The following is a 22,444-nucleotide window of genomic DNA, read 5'->3' on the forward strand; positions in this document are numbered from 1 at the left end:
GTCTTCTGAATCACACAGATGAGCGAACCTTTACTACAAAGAAATTAGCACAGAGGACAGCGTGACAAAGTACTTCTTCCCATTAAAATCAATTTCCACGGAAACCAGTTAAAACAAAAGAAACTTTTCTGTGAGGTTTTCGAAACCAAATAAAAAAGGCTTACAGGAAATTCGCAATTCTGGTGAAGCGACACGTTTTTCTATACAGAGTTTTAGGCAACTATATCATTCCCAATTAAATTTTATAGCCAAACGATACCCAGAGAAAGTTTTGTATCTTTTTCACCAAAAACCAAGAGTAAGGCGCTCTCAGATGTTTCAGTTTATTAAAGAACTAGCATTTCCAAAAATCTAACGACATGTTCACAAACGAATGAAGTTATTATCCTTTGACATAGAATGATTTATTGCACTAAGGCAGAGGTATTGCACCCTCGGAGCTTCGGAATTCTCAACAACAGTTTTATGTTTTATTTTGTTCTATGAACAACATGGATTTATTGACCTCTTTCCTCAGCTGGCCATACGTCCTTTAGCACCCCTAGACGCCGATGTACACCTTCAATACCTTCCAAGATATTCTGAAGAAGATTTCCCAAAATTAAATGAAAATGTATGAATTCAAATCCTCTTTCCTCTACGAGCATGTTTCAGGAAAGATTAGGAGCCGGAAATTGGTGATAACCCTTCATGCCAACCACCCCTTCCACTCAATATCCCCAGAGTGCATTTATCCTCCTCCATCAACGGTTGTACGGCAGTCTGGTGGTCATACTGCATAAGAATGATAAAAAATGTTAGAATATCGGTATCAACATTATCTGCATGAACTCTAGTTTTCCAATGACAAGGTCACAGTTGTGTGGAGGATTACAATCATTACAACCCATTTACCAATGTAAGGAAACATTCTCAGCTGCAAAAAAAAAAAGGCAATTGATAGCAATAATAAAGAGGATATTTGAGAAGAACGCTGACGGACAAAGAAAAACAAATCAGAATACAGGAAAACACTTCCTGACTCAGTTGTTGAGTGATACTGTCCGGGGAAATCAATTTCTAAACACTCAGAGAACCCGAAAACAGTTATTTCCAGTTGAATACTCAAGACTAAAAACCTCTATGATTGCCAAACTCCCTTTTACTAGGAATAAAGAAAGAAGGAAGGTATAATTTTCTACATCCTAATTAGAACTGTGTAATTCCGGAAATAGAAACAGTACATCTAAACAGAATAATCTTCGTACAACAGTTAAAATAATATCCAAGTTTTTTTACGAAAATACGTGAAAAAATATGCTACAGGAAATGGAAATAATAACTTCTCCTTTATTTGCTTTTATAAAGATAATACTGATAAAACATTATTTAATAATAAAGCCTTTTTTTATACCTTTATCAAACTACCTGTTGACAAGTATGACATTATGTAAAGTTATTATAAATTTATAAGTGTGCACCTGTCTGTACGATCGTCTGGATATAATTTAATTTCTATTGGACCTTCCTTGATACCAGGTGATAATTTTATGAAAAAAAAATATTTGTTTAATAGAATTCGCCGAAACAATAATTTATTTAAAGCTGAAGATGAAGTCAAAAGATTGTTTTTTTTAAATTTAATTTTCTGTTATTCCTATTTAGTAGTGTGAGTGAGTGTTTGTTTGTCAGCAAGAAAACTCTAAATTATTGTTTAAATAGAAAATGAAAAGTCTTAAAAGCTTTGTTATTATTGCCTCTTCAACTTTAGGCCAAAATTTGCTTTTGTAACTTTGCTGAATGAAGTAATCTTTAATTTTTTCGTGGTAATCTAAAAAATTTGGCACTTTAAAGTTTGTATTCTATTTACCTAACTACACATCTTTAAGGAGACTGAACCTTATTCGTAACTTAGTTAGCAGCCTTAAGGGATAGTATCCCTCATCTAATGGTGGCCTTAACTTTTCTCGGTAAACGTTTCAAATAAACATTTGTTTATGTTACACGTACGAAAGGAGTAAATCTTTTTTTTTGTTTAAAAAAATCATCGTCACCGTTTTGAGAAAATCCTACGCAATACTTTCTCTTCTAAGAGTAAACGAAAGTTATGCAATTTTAAGAAAAATGTATTTTCGAAGAGAAAATATTACGGAGAGAAAATCCTATTCAGAAAGAAATACAATTTCCTACAGTAAACAATAGTTTTTTTATCATCTTAGATTTCTACATTTCAGTAGCCTAGATAAAATATTAGAAATAACTTAAGAGTATACATTATATAGCTGAGGTTGTCCAAGACGAACTGTGCCCAATGAACCATGTCCTTTGAATCCCACAAGGAAGTCTGGCAAAAAAAAAAAAAAAAAAAAATCTATGACACCTGCCGTCTGATGGCCTCATTTTCCTACCATTTGCAAACAAAATCACCTAATAAGTTTCTTTTGTTGCTGTCCTGATTTTTTGGGGGACATAACGGCATACCGGAAGAGAGAAAATGGACATCAGGTGTGATTAGGTTAGAAAAGATTTTTTGTTGAATAAATAAAAATTTTATTTAATGCTTTTCTGAAATGCTTAACGCTAAATCTAAGGTTGTTTAGATTACAATTATGAAATAGTTACATATACATAAAAATAATTATTAGTCATAATTTTATGGAGGCACTTTGTAAAGATTTAAGCCTAGCATTAGTAAATACTGTGTAGTTTAATTTTAAAAATGCCTCTAGTTTTCTACGTTATTTTCTTTTGGTTCAATTTAATTTCTCCATCGTCTTTTTTTTGAGAAGAACCTGAACTGTAATAGCGTAAGATGTGCAATACACCCATCCCTACCACAAATTTCTATCGATATGAGAAAATTTGGGAGTCAGAGTGGGATAATTTATTGAACAGGGCGAACGTTCCAATAATTAGTTCTTAATCGGTCAGTTTGGGCGTTGCACTTCAATCCTGCCCCTTGCAGAAGACTTGTGAAGGAACAATCAGAGCGAGAGAACCCAGACTTTTATAGCGCTTAGCATTTTAACACGGGTTGAAAAGATAAAATTTAATTAATTATTTGTGTACAATAATCAATAACAATTGTGTAATTAATCTACGTACAGGAATTAGCCTCCTTCTTGAATTAGCTTTTTGAAGAACCTGTGATATTTATGAACCATGGCCAATGGGTCGGTGTCGGTATTGGCTAGAGATCATTGGAAGTCGGCATGAGCTGGTAAACAGCCGGCCGGTCAACTAGAAACAATCACCTGGATCTAAACTCCCACGGACCACTGCCGCCCTCTACCACTCATGTAAGAAGCTAAAGGTAAAGCGCTTCAAGTTTTCCTCTTTTTCCATCTTCCACTCCGTCTTCTTCTTCTTCTTCTTCTTCACTGTCAGTGTGTAATCCTGCGGAACGGTAGCTGGCAAGAGCACGTTCCCTCCCTCCTTCATAGTAAAAGGATAAACACTCCTTAACAGCCCATCTTATTACTGCTATCAGTTGTTGGCATTCTTCTACGGAAGAATTGTTACTCTGTTTAATCAATTAAAAAGAAATTATGTATTTCCAGAAGAATAGACCATGAAATAGTTAAAATAGAATTAAAAGTTCAATTGTAGTTTGTATTTCCGGGAAAACAGGATCCAACTTGGAAATCTTTTTCATTAACATTAGTTCGTAAGTTTTCTACTTTCTCTTACATCAGTAGGAGAAGTATTTAGATCGTTTTTAAATTTTAAAGTACGTGTTTTGAGGTCTTCAAAATATGAAAAAAATAGTCTTTTTCACAAAATGATCTTCTTTAAGCAGTATAACTCAGTGTGTTTGACATGAAAACGGAAAATGGCAGAAAGTTCTGTAAGAGAGAGGTTTGCTTCAGTTTACTTTTAGGAATAGCGACAACAAACCTTTGGACAAAAACAGTGAAGCGGATTTTCCACTTATAGAAGATCTCTTTTCTTTCCGACTATTTCTTTTGGTAGAGTACTTCCATATTTGCGGATTTATTAATCTTTTTCACCAGATTACCGCCACCTTCCGCAGTGTTCTCTCATTACAGACAACATTAACCATCCACCTTCCGGTCAACTTCTAGGAAGAGAAAATATGAAGACATGCAGGTTGATCCCGGCGGATCTGTCGATTGCACTAATCTTTAAATCCTCTCTTTTTGCAGGTCTATTAATTTATTCCAGGAAACTTACTTAAGCAATATTCTTAAGGAGAAGTGAAGTTAAGCCCTCCACTAAAGTTTCATTTCAGCAAAGTTAAGCCCTCCACTAAAGTTTCATTTCAGCAAAGTTAAGCCCTCCACTAAAGTTTCATTTCAGCAAAGTTAAGCCCTCCACTAAAATTTCATTTCAGCAAAGTTAAGCCCTCCACTAAAGTTTCATTTCAGCAAAGTTAAGCCCTCCACTAAAGTTTCATTTCAGCAAAGTTAAGCCCTCCACTAAAGTTTCATTTCAGCAAAGTTAAGCGATTCCAACATCGAATAATTTTTACGAATGAGTTGATAAATTTTCTTTATATTAATGCTATTTAGTTTAATGAAGTGTAAATCATAAATGAGTTTTATTTTTAAACTTGAACATAAAGTTTGTTTTAGTTTTTTACTTTTTCTTAGGTTATAATTAATTTTATGGGGTTTCTGAGGAAGCTGTGATGTCTCGCTGTTTGAGTTCTAAGTTATTAAAGAACGCTTTTGTTCCAAGATAAATTCTGTACAAGTAAAAACACAATTTCATTTAGTTTTCTTGGTTTCCAAAGAGCAGATAAATAATTTAATTAATAATTTTAATATTAACTTGATAAAGATATTTCAAAATTCCCACGATATTTGTAGAGTTGTATAGTGCTACTTAATTTTTCTTAGCTGGTGATGGAATCTGAATAAAAAAGGAAATGATCTGGTGTATCTAATAAAAAACTATTATATTCTTCCATTGTTAAGATTATATTCTCTTGCATTGCTGGTCCTCAAGGTATACCGAGCGCCTCGAACCAATCCAACTGGAATATTATAATAGATTTCTTTGTCTGCCTAGGTCCACGCTAAATTATTGTGTTAGGTTGGGGAACAGGAGTAACGATGAACATCCTGTGAGATATGTACTGATAAAATATTGAAATAAGTTTTGAACTGGAGGGCGTTAAAAGAAATACGTCAAACAGGTGGATCAGTAAGTAACAATTTGGTTTAAAGATTATTTAAAATTTTCTACCACTTTTACTTGAAACTTTTCTCCAGGTTTTTGTTCGTTTTGAGCGGTTCGAGGAAAATGCTTTTCTCTTAAAAGAAGCAAAACGTGTTATTATTATTTTTTATCTTTTTGTTTTCCAAAAATAAAACTGAAAATAGTATTAATTTGAGGAGTGGTCGTCAATGTAAATAAATTGCAAAATACTTCAGTCCTATCCGGATTCGACTGTACTCGTAAATATACGGAAATTAAATCTCTTCTAAAGCCATCGAATATCGAGCGCTTCACTAAACAATGGGTCAGTGAATCCTAGCCGCCACAAGTTTGAACTTCATCGTCGGCCTTCAAGAAAGCCCCAGAGGGTTATATACCATTTTAGCTACCCAGCTGCCACATTACATAGCGGCTGACCACGAGCTTTCGCTCACAATCCGCCGATTTACAGCAATCACACATCGAATGAACTGTCTGGTATGGTGAGCCTCCATCAAGGGCTTAACTCATTATCATACAACCAATCTTCATCTTCCTTTCCAGCAGTCACCATCCTTGCAAACGCACCTTCAGCAGAATTTTCAATTTCCTCCTTCTAATGATGGCATGCAACGCAGAAGTACATGTTCCGAAGATTCTTTTTGGCTACATCTGTACTAATTTCCTCCCTCCAGTTCCAGGCGAACCAGATTTCCCCTCAAATAGGAAACACGTCTCTTTATAAGGAGATTCAAACTTCCACTTTTAAAAAATTCGACTTTAAGGAATAAACGTTTAGTCATTCTTCGCTCATCAGAGCCAATTCAGTCTTCCTACCTCGTTCCTTGAGGAAGTAGAGCCAAACCAAGGTTATGTTTGTAGTACTAAAACATATCAATTACATGATTGGAATCACTGGTTTTTTTGGATATAAGTTTGAGCTTGTCACTTCACTTCATTTCAATGTACAGGTTTAGCCATTTAAAAAATATTAACGCCAACAAAACTTGTCCACAAAAATGAATGAATCATAACAGATCTTTTGTTTTTAACAGTCCAATCGGCATATTAGTCACTGTTAAATAATTTCATCATCCCAGAACCAAATGAAAGATATTAAATTTCATGGTCATTCCCCTCTGATAATAATTTGAACCATTATGCTAATAATAACCAGAATCTGGTAGATCAATTCTGTACCGGATATGATTTATATAATTATATTATCAGAGATATAATTTTTACATACTCATCTGCAAGTGTTACTAAACTCTTTTATCTAGAAATTATTTTTGTGTTACATGTGAATTCAACTGCAGTATTTTATAACAAATTAATCAGTTTGTGTCAAAATATTAGCCTGACATTCATCATTACTTTTTTACATAAAATTAAATAATTATTAAGATTTTGTTATTATCTGTATTCTTGCCTCTTCACTTTTATCTTGTCTCTTATCGTAAGAGGAAGCATTCTAATTGTTTCCTTTTGAGTCTTCATCTCGAAGCACTTACTCAAAACGAGTAGTTTTTTATAAAAAAAATAAAAGAAAAAGAAAAATCGTGATTAATTATGCAAGTATCATTTATGAGCGTCCCATATTAAATTGCAGGAGGCTAAATGTTTAGTTGATCTATTTCAGAAAAATCAATGGTGTTCTATTTCACTGCATTTTAAGCCTAAAAATTTGTCAATCAGAAGTGGAAGTTGTGCGATTGTTCACTTTAGATTTTTTGATTTGCATAATAATGTTTTTTTTAAATTAAATATCTTAAAGGTTCTAGAAATTATCCTTTAAAAAGTCCCAAAAATTTAATAACAAAAAAGAAACAAATTAAGGAATGTGTAAGAAAAACTGATTTATTTTTTACTTTTATAAATGAAATTCTCAATATAGAGCAGATGTTCAAAATGGCCTCCTTCGTCAGTTAGGCACAGATCAACTGTATACTAAAGTGACACGGTCCAATACTCTTGGCGTAACAGTTGACACTTGTTCTGTGAACTAACTGCCTTTTATTTTGTGGCTGACTTTTAAAAACTATGAATTTCACATAACCGCAGAAAACAGAATTCCTTGGAGTTCAAATCTAGAGGTCGAGGTGACCATTGAACGACCCCATCTTTATGGAATATGCGTAGGAGGAGTCTCTGCCAGTACTACCTTTCTTGTAGTGCACCTCAATCAAATGCAGGTCATTTATGTCCGTCCTACTTCAAAAGGTAAATCCTGCCTATAGCTCTTCTGATTTCCTGACTCCAGCTTACAAGTTATTCACAGATACTCACGATACTCATAGGGCCGATAGTATGATGTACACCAGTAATTTTCTCGGAAGGTTTTAAAAGGATGCTCCATCTTAATAGAAGAATCGGTAGATCAAGGTTGAGCTAGGCTGTTGGTGTTAAGGCCGAAGTAAGGGGCCTAAGGGAGTTAGGAATTGCAAAATTCCTGAATTCAGATTAGCAAACACTAGGCTTAAATTTTGAGAATCAGAAGTATGGGATTCAAAGCCAGAAACTGCTTTCAAAAAAGGCTAATCCTTACTGAAGTCTCCCCAATTAACAGATAAATGATTCCAATTGGAATCTTTTCCCAATAGTTCTTTTTGTGATATGAGCTCCTCTAGTCTAAGAATGCCAAAGATATCACACCTCAAAGTGGCGTTTACTACGAAATCAAACAAGAAGTGAAAGACCGTTTTAAGGATTCCTCTTCCTGGACAAGGGCACTAATTTAAGTACCCCTATTCTGTGGAGGTGTTTCCGCATCTCCTCTAAGGTCAGTCACCGCATTTTTAAGATCTTTCTTGGTTCTGGTCGGGCCCAGTTTTGAGTTTAATCTTTCACCTCGTTTGATAACTGGAATTATTATTCAGTGTTATCCCCAAAGTTATTATTTAGAAGATGGTCGTTTGGTGACGTTGGTTTTACCTGAGCCAGGGGTCCTGGACTAATAATACAAGAATGGATGCTGCTTGTCCAGCATCCATTCAAAGATTTCTCTAGAAGTTTTTAGAAACTACAAAGATTTCACAAATATATTTTCAGTTTCTTTTAATTTTTTTCGAAGGAACAAACATTAATAACGAATGATGTTTTTAATAACAGGAAATACAATTTAGTTTTGAAGCCCTTGACAAACATACGACTCGTACATAAGTTTGTAAAGTGTTCGTGGATAGAGATTGTGTAGACAGAGCACCACAAAAACTGGAAGAACATAGGTAGCTAAACTTATGTACCTTTTATGATACTCGTCATCGGTTCTGGCATAACTTTCTTCTTTTTTTTTAACGTAAATATATTTACCGGAAGTGCGATTATACCTCTTGAAGACTAAAGTAATCATCCAAAGAAATATCATTTATTACTTAATATTTTCTCGCAGAAGATTGATCTTCTTATCAGTGAATTACGATTATTAACTGAGTTGTAGAAGTTCAATATACATTTTTTTTTTAAATCACAATTGCCCAAGAGAATTTTTTAAAAAACAAATTGTAGGTTAACCTATCTTTAAGCACGGCATTTATTATTTTAAGTGGAAAAATCAGATTAAGAAGAACCAAAAAAAATCTGCAAGTGCAATTATTATTGTGGATCAAACTGTCTATCGGTTAGTTGATGAACTTGATTAGTAAAATACCATGAATATAAATTGCCCGTAATTTACTTTTAAAAAAAAGCTTTGTTGAAAGCTTGCAAAGAGTGAAATTCATTACAGCTTTAGCTTTTTTGTTAGTTAAACAAAAAAAACGAACAAAAAACTGTTTTCTCATTAGTTTGGTAAACATGGGTGGCACAAATTATTCTTTATTTGCACTATTACACTTTAATAACTGAAAAATAAAAAATTAATTACCTTTTAATAAAGATTTTGTTTTTTATTTCCATCTTTTTTTTTCTAAATTAGTTTCATTAACGACCTAGGGAAGTGCGCTACGTCAGCGAAAGAAAACAAAAGTTCGTATGCAACCAGCGCTGCGCTCGTTTAAGTCAACTTCAATTATTTCAGTTCTATTAAAAAAAATTATAATTTTTTAATCTTTACTTCCTTCTTACACGACCTAGCAAGAAATGTAGCATTCTTGCAAATTTCTATCTTGAGATTGCAACGAAAATTTACGTTTTGAGCCTCCCTAAAACGAAAAAAGTTGTTCTGTAAATCTGATAGACTGAAACTGAAAACAAAAAAATCGTAGTGCTTTTGGGATGCGATGAAATCAACCAGCTGAAAATGCCACTTCACTGAATTATTTCTCATTGACTCTCATTTATCAATTTGGTTATGTTGTCCCATAGTACTTGGTCCCAGGTTCATATCTCAACTCCACCTTTTTTGCTATCTAAACAGAACTTTAGATGCAATTCGTTGGATCAAGAAATGCTGAATAACTAGACGACTGAAAGAGAGTATAAATTTGAATATCCGTTGTAAGCTTTATGGACCATGTGACCAGAGAAACACATGCATGTTTCCAAGTAAAGAACTATGTATCAGCTGGTCGGCTAAGCCAACTGTGTATACTTTTATTTATTGTGAAATGGTTTTTAGTAAAGAACCACGTACTAGAACGACCACGATCAAGTAACTAGAAGATGAGAATAAGAGTATTGGCCAATGAAAGGGGAGTCTGTGTATGTTGCTTTTAGCTGAGTGCATCCTCCATACAATGAATATGTCAAAATGTTATTGAGAGCCGTGACTGAGGAAAGACAAACAGTGGCCGCCCATATTGGAACTTCCAATGTATAGGAAGGCTGGGAATACATTGTGTTGGCCGGTTGATGTCCATATCGGATAGTGAGTAGATCTATATACCTGGGAGAATTAGAACTCTAGGAAGTGTTCAAGCCAAGTGTTAGGCCGTAACTTCTTCTGGGGCCGACGTACGACCAATCTGTCACGGCTAGCCAGTCTGGTGGGATTGCATTTATACTCACGCACAAGCGCACCTAGAGTTGTATTGTGATTCCAATATTTCTCGCCCTATACAGTCGACAAGGTTCTTATTTTCAACCCCGTAATGAGGAAGTGCCAAGTACTTCTATAAAGAAAAGTCAAAGAAACTAAGTCGTGAACTCTCTCATATGGTTTCCTCTTACTAAAAAAGCTCGAGGTCCTCACTTTAGCCCCTCCTCAGAATGCCATGTACTTGCAAAAGTTATTCATTTATATGTTATGCATCTATATAAACATATGTCTTGTAAGTCCACCATAGTTTGGAGAAAACAGTATAGTGGACTTTTCTTCAAAATCGGAGTATTAGTAACATATTTAATTAATCCTTTATTTTTAAAATAAACAAATAATAATACAAAATACAAAATTTGGAAATTGCATGGCTTATAGCCGTCTGCAGGAGTTAGCCTTTATATAACATATTTAACTAGACTAAAATGGTACTTCAAGGGAAAACCTATTTATCTCTTTCTCCCTTAAAATGCCCTCTTTCGACTTTATCTGGGAAAATGTTTCACCTAAAAGTACACACACACATACCTAGGTTAAGGAAAATTGTAGCGGCCACTTTCACAAAAATATATATCTTTTTTAAAGTGATAAATTTGAAAACTAATGTGTAGCATTTTTAATTCGACCAAAATCGAAATATATGAACTTTCCGCGCTTTTCCTTTTATTTTTTACACTGACCACACGCATTTGTAAAATCCATCTCAGGGGACTTGAAAACGTCTATTACTGATGAAAATTCAAAATAGAAAATGGGCACGATCGCACTCGACTATTTGGTTTTGGTCATAATCAGCCAATCGGAAACAATACGAAGTTACTTTTAGCTCTATTCTTTTTTTTTTGTCCAAAACATTATCATCAGGATGATTCAGGGGATCAAGGGGAAGGCCACTTTCCTCTCAAGTGAGACTCCACTAAAATGCTTTATTCTTTTTAGAGTTTGTTTTCTTTATAATTAATTATTGTTTAATATGTGTTAATTGAATGCGGTATCTTAATTTGTAGTGATGCCCTTGCTAAATTATCTTCTGATTTATCTTCAAAGATACTGAGCTGTCCATGAAATCTGTGGACTGTCTTCAAATCAACGATCAATTATAATTTGTTGATTTCCTTTCGCTTTCTTAAACGATTTAATTAATATAAACAATTTTTTAAATGCTACCCATTTCCTTTTTGTAAAATTTATCGTATAATAATATATGGAATTGATTAGCAAGAATGATTAATTATATTATTATTCTGAGAAGGATGTTAGTCCTTCAAATGTTGTCCATAACTTAAATACAGATGGTGAAGAGTAAATAAATTTTAGGTGATAAGAATTAAGATGGTTCTGCATCGTGGAATCTTTGACGTTGTCCGTCAAAGCAAGTTAAGTGAGCAACGTTATTCTGACAGGATTCTCATCGATCTTCATTGATTCCGTCATCGAATTCATGTTTAACAGTTTTCGTCTAACATTAATGTTTGTGTCCCAACTAGTTAATCCTATTATTTGTGAAGTTCCAGAGCGTTTACAATGATAGTTAGTGTTTTATCAAGTTTAGAAAACCTAGTTACGTAGTGGTTGTTCTGGCGGTGAAGGTGATATAGAAATCTCAAGCTATACGATAGGGGCATTTATCTCTATTTAAGAGATATTATTAAACCTCTTTCAAAGGTCTTCCTTCAGATAGTTCGACAGAAATATTGATTTTGACCATTTCCAGCATAAGGATACCTTCTGGAGAGGATTGGGTTAGCCTGGATTGAGAGTTGTTACCTTTCCGATATATTATTCCAGAATGAATGATGAATCTGGAGCAACAAAATATTTTCATACCAAAGGTCACAAATTGTTGATATCCGTAAGTGAAAACAAAGTCGAACATGAGATATAAGCTATATTTCGTTAGTTGCGGGAACACAAGAGCCCAAACTTCCGAACATTAAGATGTAGGTAGTAATCAAGTCAATAATTACATACATACATATTTTAGATTGTGTAAAAGTATTGATTAGGATGAATGAATTATATGGTGTCTTTAGAACAGACTATAGAACGTAGAATACAGAATATTAACTTAAAAAATGCGATAGTCTTTGATTTTCAAAATTGCGTTGTAAAAAAGACGTTTTTTAAGGGGGAACGGAGTGTATGTGGAGTGTGTTTTTAAGTATGTTATTTACAGTGTATTACAAAAAAAAGTCACAGAAGTCACAAACATGGTACACCTTGGTTTTGATGTCGTTTCTGACATTATGGTTCTGAACGAAATCTGTTAACTGCAAGCGTGAATTATCAGAGTAGTTTTTTGAATAATTGTTTCAAATTTTTAAGGCAAAAGCTCTAATAATTATGATTAAATTTTGCATGTTGCTTTAAGTATACAAAATCACTTTTACGTATTATATTGGTGGCTTAAAGGGCTTTTGGAGAATGGATATAAGTTCTGAATTTATCTTCTGAAATAGATCAACTAAACATTTAGCCTCCTGCAATTTAATATGGGACGCTCATAAATGATCACTTGCATAATTAATCAAGATTTGGTATTGTTGAAACATTGAAACAATTATTCAGAAATCTACTCTGATGATTCTACTCTAATATTTTAACCTACCAACTAAGAGCAAGTGGTGTGAATGTACTTACATCAAATTCTCTTTTGAAAGAATAAAACAGCAATTTAATGCCTCGTGTCTTTCATAAAGAGTGTCCTTGGAAGATGATGACCGAAAAGAACTACATTGTTATTGTCAACACTTTCACTAAGAAGGGATTTCCGAATGTTTATAACAATCATCAAAAAGGTCGTTGAAACGAAAAGTTTGGGAAGAAACACTTGTTTAATGGCGAAGATTATTTTAAAGAAGACATTATACGGCCCCCTTCCTATTACCACTCCAAACACTCTTGACAATGTATGCGAAATATAAAAAGGTAAATACTCTGCCGACAAAATAGATGGTTCATGGAGTGTGTAAAAAGAAGAAGTGAAGCCCATCATGTATAAGTATAATATGGTAACGCTCATCATTAGTTCACTTTGGCTAGGTGTCCCATACAGTAGATATTAGCGCCGGTGGTGACAACTGCTCAAAATGCGGTAATGTGCCGCGGTGCTTTTGCTCTCTTTTTTATCTTACCTGTTTTTCTTTTAACAGGCTCCTGCTGTACTGCAGTAGAAGTAATAGCGGAAAAATAAAAGTCTGAGGAAATTAGGAAACTACTCTGCACCGACAAGGGATAATGAAAGATGGTTCTCACCAAAATATAAACTTCGATAAGTTCACTTACCTTTAGCAGGATGGCCGACCATAGAATTATCCTAATAGGGCACCTGGAAAATATTAAGAAAATTGTTGTAAGCTAAATTTTACAAAATAATTACTTATAATTTTAATTCTAGTCACGCGAATTCTTCTTAAAATTGAATTTTACTAAACATTTTTATAAGAATCAATGGGTGCTATAATTTTGGTCACTAGATTTATACTTGCTTCCAGATAGATTACTGGATAATATCGCTTATCGATAATATCATCATAGTAAGCATTTTTATTGCATGTCTGACCGGTTTTGTGCTTTCATTCATTACCAGGGGTAGATTAAAGTCCAAACCCGATCAGGGATACAATAAACTTGCATGTTTTATAGGTTTTTGCGACCCACTAAACCTTTAAAAAATGTGTCAACACGAAACATAAAAGAAAGTAAAGTCGCTAACCAGATTTTTTTCCCCCTTTCTATGGGGGGCCTCAAAACGTGATTTTACGTTTTGAAAACGTAATTTCCGAAATTTGACATTTGCAATGCTTCTTTTCTTACAAGGCGATAATAAGAGAAAATACGAACCAAGAGTAGTACAAAAAGAAGCGGCGCGACCAAACTTGTATGAATTGCAAACAAAAAGAAACATTATAAAAGAATAAATTGACGGGACGTGACGTCAGGCTCTCTTACTCTTAACTGTAAATACCCTTAATCTTATGTAGAAAACGTGCTAAAACAATTTCACAAGTGAATATACTTTTTGTATTTTTAAATCAACATTTCAAAAAAATATTTAATAGATTTTGCTTCTTTCTTAAACTGTCTTTTACAATGATACCCAGCTTATTGTTTGACAATTGAGTAAAGTAGTGCTTTTTTACTTAAGTTCGTATAAACGTACGAGTGTGAAGAGTATGTTAGGTGAACGAGAATTAATTAGATATTAATTCAATGTTAGATTCTCTTCTGCGACCTTAAAATTCATAAATTATACGAAAAATTAGATACTAATAACGTTGCATTAGAGTAGTACTTAGATTAGAAAGCCTGCAGTACTGCGACCCAGAGGTCTCTACTGTGGACCCAGTATTATGAGGAGGAGGTGAGGAGCACCTGGGCAAAATATGAAGGCGTGCGATATTGAATAGTTGAAATCTAAGTCATACAAGCACTTCAAAGTGATCCAATGATTTAATGTTTTTTCTCTTCTACCTGAGATAATCTAGTTAGTGGTTAGTCGATGGCTCTTCTAGACTAATGTTAGTGCCGTAAAGGATTTAAACAAGCAGCTAATAATGTGCTGCTTTATACAGAATACTACGTTTATCCAACCCACCATTTGCGTAACTTGGTGTGAACTGTTTCCTTAAGGTTAAACACTATTTCCAGGCTAGGCACCCACAAGAGAAAATCCTTGTTTTGTTGTATCCCAGTTCTTGCCAAGACCTCCAAGCATTCTCAACTATCCTTAAATAATCGTTAAAAATTTCTTACTTGAAGCTTTTCTTTGAACCCCTCGATAAATCTGGGAAAAGTTTTTAAAATAAAAGTGTTACGCATTTAGGTTAGATATGGATAGACATTAAAGATTATTGCAGCCGTTTACGAACAATAAGAAAACATTGGATAACTGTTTAAGATTAAAAATTAAATTGCACTTTCACTCGACGTATACGGAAACCGTACTTCTTGAGGTGACTTAATACTTGAAGTGATTTAGTGATTATGGCAAAAGAGAATACTACGTTTGATATATGCGAATTTTCGTCTTGGCACGTTCTGCTAACACTCATATAAGTAAACATTTTTCGGAAATTTCACTTTAATATCTATTTATTACCAATAGTGAGAGAAAATTATAAACTGGAAGCCATTTAAATAAACACTCAGACCAGTTCTTAAGAATCACTTTTTATCAAACTAAGGATACCTTTTAAAGCTCAAAATCGAAATCCTGACGATCGCAGTAACTTCTCCTACTTTTGAATGGTTAAACTAATTCAGAGTAAGTGGCGACTTCAAGAAGGTTGTAATGAAAGACTGATAATGAAATCTGCTGCCTCCTGAAGAATCATTAGACACGATTTTCTCGAATTTACATCGATTTATGTTACATCGATTTTTATTCAATGTTAAAAGGCACATTTTTCCACTTTAGATATAAATTATTATATATATAAAAAAAAATTGTTCATAATTGCGTGGTGATTATTTGGTGATGTTCTCTGTATCCTTAACAAAACTTATCTATGAATGAAAGACTCGGAACTCTCACAAGCGCACATATGGACGTTAACAAAAAAAACATTCATGAATGACCTTCCCATATAAGTTACTCTGTGTCAAGGATAATCAACTATATACTCATACATATATTATGTGCGTGTGCATGTAAGGAGGACAATACTCCCAGTTAGTTTGAGTAAGATACGTGATTCGTTTTTCTTTTCTTTGTTTACGCCATATTATTATGTATACATGTATAAAGTAACATGAAAACAAGTATAGTTGACATTGGTTATGAAGGAAATCTTGTCTTAAAAGTTAGTGTCGGAAGTGGCGTCATTCACTAACGGGAATATTGTTCTATCTTTATGCTCTCTTGCATCTCCTCTATTCCCAACCAAAACTGTTTCTACTGCTCAAATTCCAGCTTGCATGTGTGGAATACGATTTGAAGTTACTGTCTAGGACATTTGTTTTTGTTGGTTTGTTTTTTTTTTGTTTTAATCTTCATGACGTTCGAATGTATTTTTACTCTCTTTAAGAACTGATCAGAACTAATAATGAGATGAAGTCTTATTTACAAAAGAGTACCTCTCTTGATGTCACCGGAGCCGGGTAAAAGTTTTCTCCTCTCCAACAGTATGACTGTGTGGACAAGAATAGCACAGAAATTAACTATCGCAGGCGGGTCAAATTTGTATTACGTTTGGATATTGCCTTGACTCCGACTTCAAGTTAGCGTTCAAAATTCCTCAAAAGAAAGTGTAGTATTTCTAAATAAAATAAAATAGTTCCTTTCGCTGAAATTCCGATTTTGAAGAAAATCAGTCAACGAAAAAGGTGATATTATTTAGATGTTTATTATTGGAAATTCATGATGTGAAAATTCTGAGGATTAATAAAATAGGAAATGTGAAATTATGTCATTGGTTCTGCTTTTTTTTAAAAATTTAGTCCATGAAATCTTATAAATTCGAGTAATTCTAGGACGTCTCACTTTTCTTTTAAGTTTCCAAAACAAACAAAAGATTATCATTTATATGATATATGTACATGGGAACTGAATGATTTCTGAAATTCTGAAGAAAGCCCAAAAGTGTGTGTATCTGAAGGGTTTTACTATTTTATTTAAGCTATCGCTTTGTAAATTCGTAAATCTTCAATCTTCCAATTTCCCTTTCGAGGAGAGAGAGAGAGAGAGAGAGAGAGAGAGAGAGAATCTATGGAGTAGAGGAGGAGAGAAAAATCGTCGGACCCGTTTTCAAGAAATCGCAGAATAAGGAAAAACTCCACTGAGTAGCCGTTTTATATTTTTGCAGGCCGAAATGTAAATGTATCAACTGACTAATCACGTACAAGGAATATCTCAATAAATGCATTTTAAAGCCAGGATTAAATCTTTAATAGTTCGGAACCATTTATTTTGCAAAAACGCAATGCATCTTTTTACCAGAGGAAAGAGAACATAAATAAACATGCTGCATTACACACTTGCAGTTAGTTCTTAGAAGAATTTTTTGTGATCATTGCGATCATTATCCACTTGGTTTTTACATAATACTATTTAATTGAAATATAGATGCAATTAATTACTTTAATTCTCACCACAATAATCATTGCGCTAACAACTAACTATTCAATTATTTCATGCAAGTTTCATTTACCAATATTTCCACCTCCCTGCGTTTAAAATAATCTATTGTCTGTGTATAAAAATTTATTGATTAGTTAAATTATTTGAATGGAGATTGCTAAATATCCTCCCTATTTGGAAGTTATATTTTTATTTAATGATGAATCATTCATCGTAAAGCACAGGTTCTTCTAAACTGCGTTCTTTCATTAATTGTAATTAGAAAATTAAAAACAAATCACTAATTTGTGAATTACATGTAGTCCGTTCAATATTCCCTCTTAAATAAATTCCCGCAATAATTGAGCGCACAATCATTTCCACAATACGGTTCAAACAGATCGTGCAAACCAACTATTTCCTTTTAAAAGATACCGCCGCGGCTCAGCTGTTGTGTGCTGATGCATGAAATAGATGAGTGCAGTTTCGCTAAATTTATCGTCAAAAATAGACCAGCTGGACTTCGTTGTTCTTGGTCTGGGGGTAACTCTTTAAGAGTTCTGGAAAAATAATCACTTTTACAGAATTTCTATTTTAAAAGTAGAGAACCTTCAATGGGAACGTTTTCCCTCTAAGAAAGTGTTAAGAAATTTTTTTGACTCAAAATTAGGGAGTTTATATGCTAACAAACTTCAAGATTTCCGCTTAAACGATGCAACTTTAGGATGGATTAGGTTAATTGGTTGAAGAAGTATTTGTTGATGTAAACTTTCCGAGTTATTTTATTGCTCAATTAATGTTCCCAAGTCTCACGTCCTTCCATTGTCCTATTCTAATCACTCATCATTACTATTTTTTTTTAACAGATGCTGTTTGAGAATGCACGTGGAAGTTAACGTAAAGTAACATTATTAATGACGAAGATTACTGTTACTATTATTACAGGGAATTGTAGGGAGGTTCTGACTAAGCCTAGGCAATCCAAAGCCTCTACAGAGCTACCTATTTATAGAAAGAAAAAAACCTTGCAGTAGATTATTGATTTGAACCACCTAAGATCTCAGCAATCCGATCAAAGGTCAAACTAAGCTAAACTGACCTGTCAAAGAACCAATCCTGTTATGGAAAAACTGCTTAAGCTCATTCATACCGATTACCAAGCGAAGATTCTGAACCTAATCTACTCCTCACAGCTCTAACATTCAGCAACACAATGAATTGATGTTTTCTCCTAGGTCAGATAAACTTCGCTATGAAGCTGTTGTGAGTCCTTCACAAAAGAGTGCTCCTTAAATCACCAAGTATAGACAGTGGGACGATAAGATTGAAGAGGCCGAAATATCCCTTGAAATTGACTTAGGCTAAGCTAACACCAAGCACTCAGCCAAGGAATCCGGGAGATATTCATGCAAGAACTAGAATCATCACACATGAATTTGTATAATATGGGGTTCGCGAGGTTAAAAATATTGCACACGAGTCACTTTAAAGTAAAAAGTTTCCTTCATGTAGGTGACAGAGTGACATTATTCAATAGATAATTAACTCAAAATGGTTTTAAAGGCCCAAAAATACTTTATGATTTTTCTTGAATACTATAAACTAGTTTATTTTGTTTTTAGGGTGGCACAAACATAATCTACACTCGTCGACTAGATCAATGGATATTACAAGAATGTTCAGAAAAACCATAAAAATTAGGTTTGTTTGTCTACGCCAGGACTTGTAAGGTGTAATTCTAACCCGGGTGGCCATAGAATGACCAAAGGAAAATGTATAGAAGGATGGTGTCTTGAGCAAACAATGCACTGAGGATCAACATATCTTGTCCGGAGCTCTAATTCTGATTTCTAACAACACACTTAGCTCGATCTTTTAAGCTGTCCTTTACAATCAGTTGAAGACCAAAAATATCTTAATTATCCCGTCTTGAATTCCCGAATTCTCCGAGGATCCCATTGTTATCTAGTCTAGACCTCTGTAAAAAGCATTTCACAAAAAACCAATAATCAAACCAAAAACTACAAATAAATCCTTGAAGATAACACAAAAGAACGGAATAAATTACAAGTGCATAAAGAAAAGATATAGGTTATAATTTACAATATATTCTTCGTTTGGTAGGTCAGTGTGATGCGCCAGAGCACTTGTCACGCTTGAGAAATTCTTTTGGTCAGCTGTTTTTAATTAACGTATGATCCGTTAACGTTTGTATTATATTTATTTGCTCTGTATAAAAAACTGTACTATTTTTCATATGTTTAAATTTTGTGTGTATTGTTTCTGTTTTTATTCTGGGTGCCACAATGGTTAGTGGTTAACGACACCGCTAAGATGTGGTACTGGGTTCGATTCCCAGTCTCGGCTTGAATTTTATTTAATATAATAAAACAAATTATAATATGATAAGAATTAGTATATTACTGCCTTGATAAAAAATCAAAGATCAAATCAGGTTGATATAAATTCTAAACAAATCGAAACATTGGATAAAAGCCGATTAATCACTGTATCTAAGTAATATCGGGATGATTATTATGACATGAATACTGCACACTGATTGTAAGATATTATAAAAGAAAAGAAAGTAAAAGATAAGGCAACGTTATTATAAGATCTAGAAAGAATGACAGGCTGTATGGACCATATTTATATTAATTTTCTTCTTAATATATTTTATTTATGAATTCAGTCAGGGTTATTAAACAAATTAGTCCTGGCCTGTTCCATTGTGTAGTTATTGTAACTATACCATTGTTATTATTACTATTTAGATAGGAATATTTATATTTAAAAGGAAATTGAGTAATTGAATTTGCGCTGGTACAGGCTGTCTTAAAGTAACTCTTTTTTTGCAGCTCTGAAAGTAGGTGATTACTGTATCTATACCAATAAAGTTTCGTATTTGGATATTGGAAATATGACGTTAATTTTTAACTTTTGCGCCTATTCATGTAACTTAGCTTAAGGAAACGTTCTTTATAGATTTTTTTTTGTTTGCTTTCCGTTAATACAACTGATAAGGAAAGTGGTGCCCTGAGGCTGAAAGGGAAAAAAGTTAATTAGTAAATGGTCCCTTCATGTGTATGTTCGTGTTAATGAACAAGAGGGTGTTTGTAAAACTTTTGGTTCTTTCTTTAAAGTAGAATGTCAGAGGGAAAAATGCAATCTAAGAGAATATTGTCACATTTAGAGTAGTTTTTTAACTTCTATTTCCAAATAAGTACGACCATCTATACACTATGGGTACTGGCTTTGAAATAGAATATTGGAAAGAAAAATGCAATATTTCTGGCCAAACTAAACAGAATATCTTGCATTGATTGTGGTTTTTGTGTTCTATTTCCAGTTAAGAAGTATACTGTAGCACTACACCATGTTTGTACAATCTTGTACTTGAAATAGAATGTAAGAGGAAAAAATGCAATATTTTTTTATCAAACTAAGACAATGTTCTCAATTTCAGTAACGTTTTTTGAAAATGATTAGTTGAGAAATGACGACTTATCTTTTATATTTTGGAAAAATGTTAATCGTGGAATTTGAAAAATATCGAAAACATAAACAAGAAATTGTGGTCGTCAAAATATTCAAATATCCAAACATAAGAATAAAACAAACAATGAACGGCATGGATTTTTACACAGTTTCTTCAGACCCTCACTGAATTTTCCCTTTTTCCAAAACTGAAACATCTATTGAAAGAAAATTATGCGGAAATAAGAGAAAGCGATTTAAAAAAAGACTTCCAGCAAGGGGAACATCGTTCCCACGAACAGTGCACTCTTTGTGGTTGACTCTTTGAAGAAGTTATAACCAGCAAGCTTATTTATGAGTAATGTCTGAATTTTTTGTCTTATTTTAGTTCATATTTTGTTTTGAACAGACATGAAGATTCTAAATGGTTAAGAGCCCAATTAGTTAGATCCCGCGAAGTTCAGACACCCGAGCAATAACAATAATATTGCCCTTAAGTGAGTGAATGGATTTTAAACCGAAGTGGTAATAAAGAAAAGCGAGCAATACTGGATCTGATAAGACTGGAGGTTCTAGCCGAAATGTCCGGCTGCCCTCGTCCTTGTAAAGAGTTGTAACAGAACAGCAGACTGGCGGCGGTGGTGAAGGAACAATGGGCGACTGGATATCTGGGTAGTGTTTCGCTTCTCATTAGCAGCGGCTGTGCCATAGCCAACACTACAACACAATCACACGTCTATCTATAGTTACACGCTATAGTTCTAAAGTACTATAGTGAACTTACTATCCTCTGTAATTATGTTATTAACACTATTCGTGCAGATTATTAATTTCACCTTTATTTGTTTTTATTTTCAATTTTTTATTTTACAGAGATTTTATTATTATTATGTTCTAGTAAACCTACTTAAGAGTATTGATTCACATATTTTCGGACAACCTAGTACAGCTTTGATGCTCGTTATACCATAGGTACCATACCAGGTACCTACTCTGATAGTTTACTTTCAATTATCTCTTTTCTCTTTCAAGTGTTCAATCGTCATCTTCTGTTCATTCGCACAGGGAGGGCTTGATCGCCAGTTACCCCGATCCTATACCAGAGGTTTGCCTGAAGTAGGCAGTGAATACTTTTCTGGAAAGACCACTGGGAAGTGATCACCAATTCTTATCGATTACTTTTTAAACTAAGAATTTTAACCACGGCTTCCTTTATATTCCCACTTATCTCTGCTCTTACTTGTTGGGTAAAAAGAGGTACTCTATCCTCAGACTGAGGCAGATAGCTTGCCCGTTTTTGCTGCCTCATCAGACATCATATTACCTTTAATCCCTTAATTCTGCGGACTTTATTAAATTTTGTGGAGTCCAATTTAAGAATTAGTAGCTTAGGAATCGAAGAGGAAGACTTATTTCTTTTGTTTGCTCTCAATACTCATGCTGCCAAGCTAAGTGTCTCTATTTCTGCATTTCTTTCCAAGTTCTACTTTCTGCGCAGATGAATCTAGCGCCACCTAATTTCTTCTCCGGATTTCACAGAGATTTGAGGCTGAGATTTATTTTCATTATAGTGCAATGTTTCTATATTGAGTTATGGTTGTTCGATATTTTACTTAATTTTGTAGACAACACCAACAATTGTTTTCCTATAATTGCGATTTATTTACAAAAATAAAAAGTTCAAAACTAATTCACAAGTATTTAATCAGGGAACAAGACCATTTATAAGTTGATATTGAGCAATATGTAAAACTTTATCTAAAATTACAAAGGCGGAAGACAGCGAT

At 33.8% G+C, this 22,444-nt stretch overlaps 1 protein-coding gene and 1 long non-coding RNA gene across 4 annotated transcripts in view; one reads left to right on the forward strand and one right to left on the reverse strand.

The window, feature by feature from the left end:
- LOC141452291 (cuticlin-3) overlaps nt 1-22,444 on the reverse strand; it is a 78,379-nt gene that overhangs the window by 38,521 nt on the left and 17,414 nt on the right. Inside the window, exon 2 of the mRNA XM_074124266.1 lies at nt 13,406-13,448. Coding sequence (XP_073980367.1) covers nt 13,406-13,448 — 43 coding nt within the window. The remainder of the gene's footprint in view (nt 1-13,405; nt 13,449-22,444) is intronic.
- LOC141452292 (uncharacterized) lies at nt 1,409-20,672 on the forward strand. 3 transcript variants are annotated; one of them, XR_012457316.1, is made up of 4 exons: nt 1,409-1,518; nt 5,014-5,148; nt 13,273-13,472; nt 18,803-20,672. It is a non-coding gene; the product is annotated as an uncharacterized lncRNA (long non-coding RNA). The 3 variants fall into 3 exon arrangements; XR_012457315.1 differs by lacking the exon at nt 18,803-20,672 and adding an exon at nt 18,047-18,493; XR_012457317.1 differs by lacking the exon at nt 13,273-13,472 and having other exon boundaries at nt 18,803-20,670.

The sequence above is a fragment of the Rhodnius prolixus genome, unplaced genomic scaffold (assembly GCF_049639745.1).
Source record: "Rhodnius prolixus isolate KJV_2025 unplaced genomic scaffold, Rpr scaffold_3, whole genome shotgun sequence".
NCBI classification, from domain to species: domain Eukaryota; kingdom Metazoa; phylum Arthropoda; class Insecta; order Hemiptera; family Reduviidae; genus Rhodnius; species Rhodnius prolixus.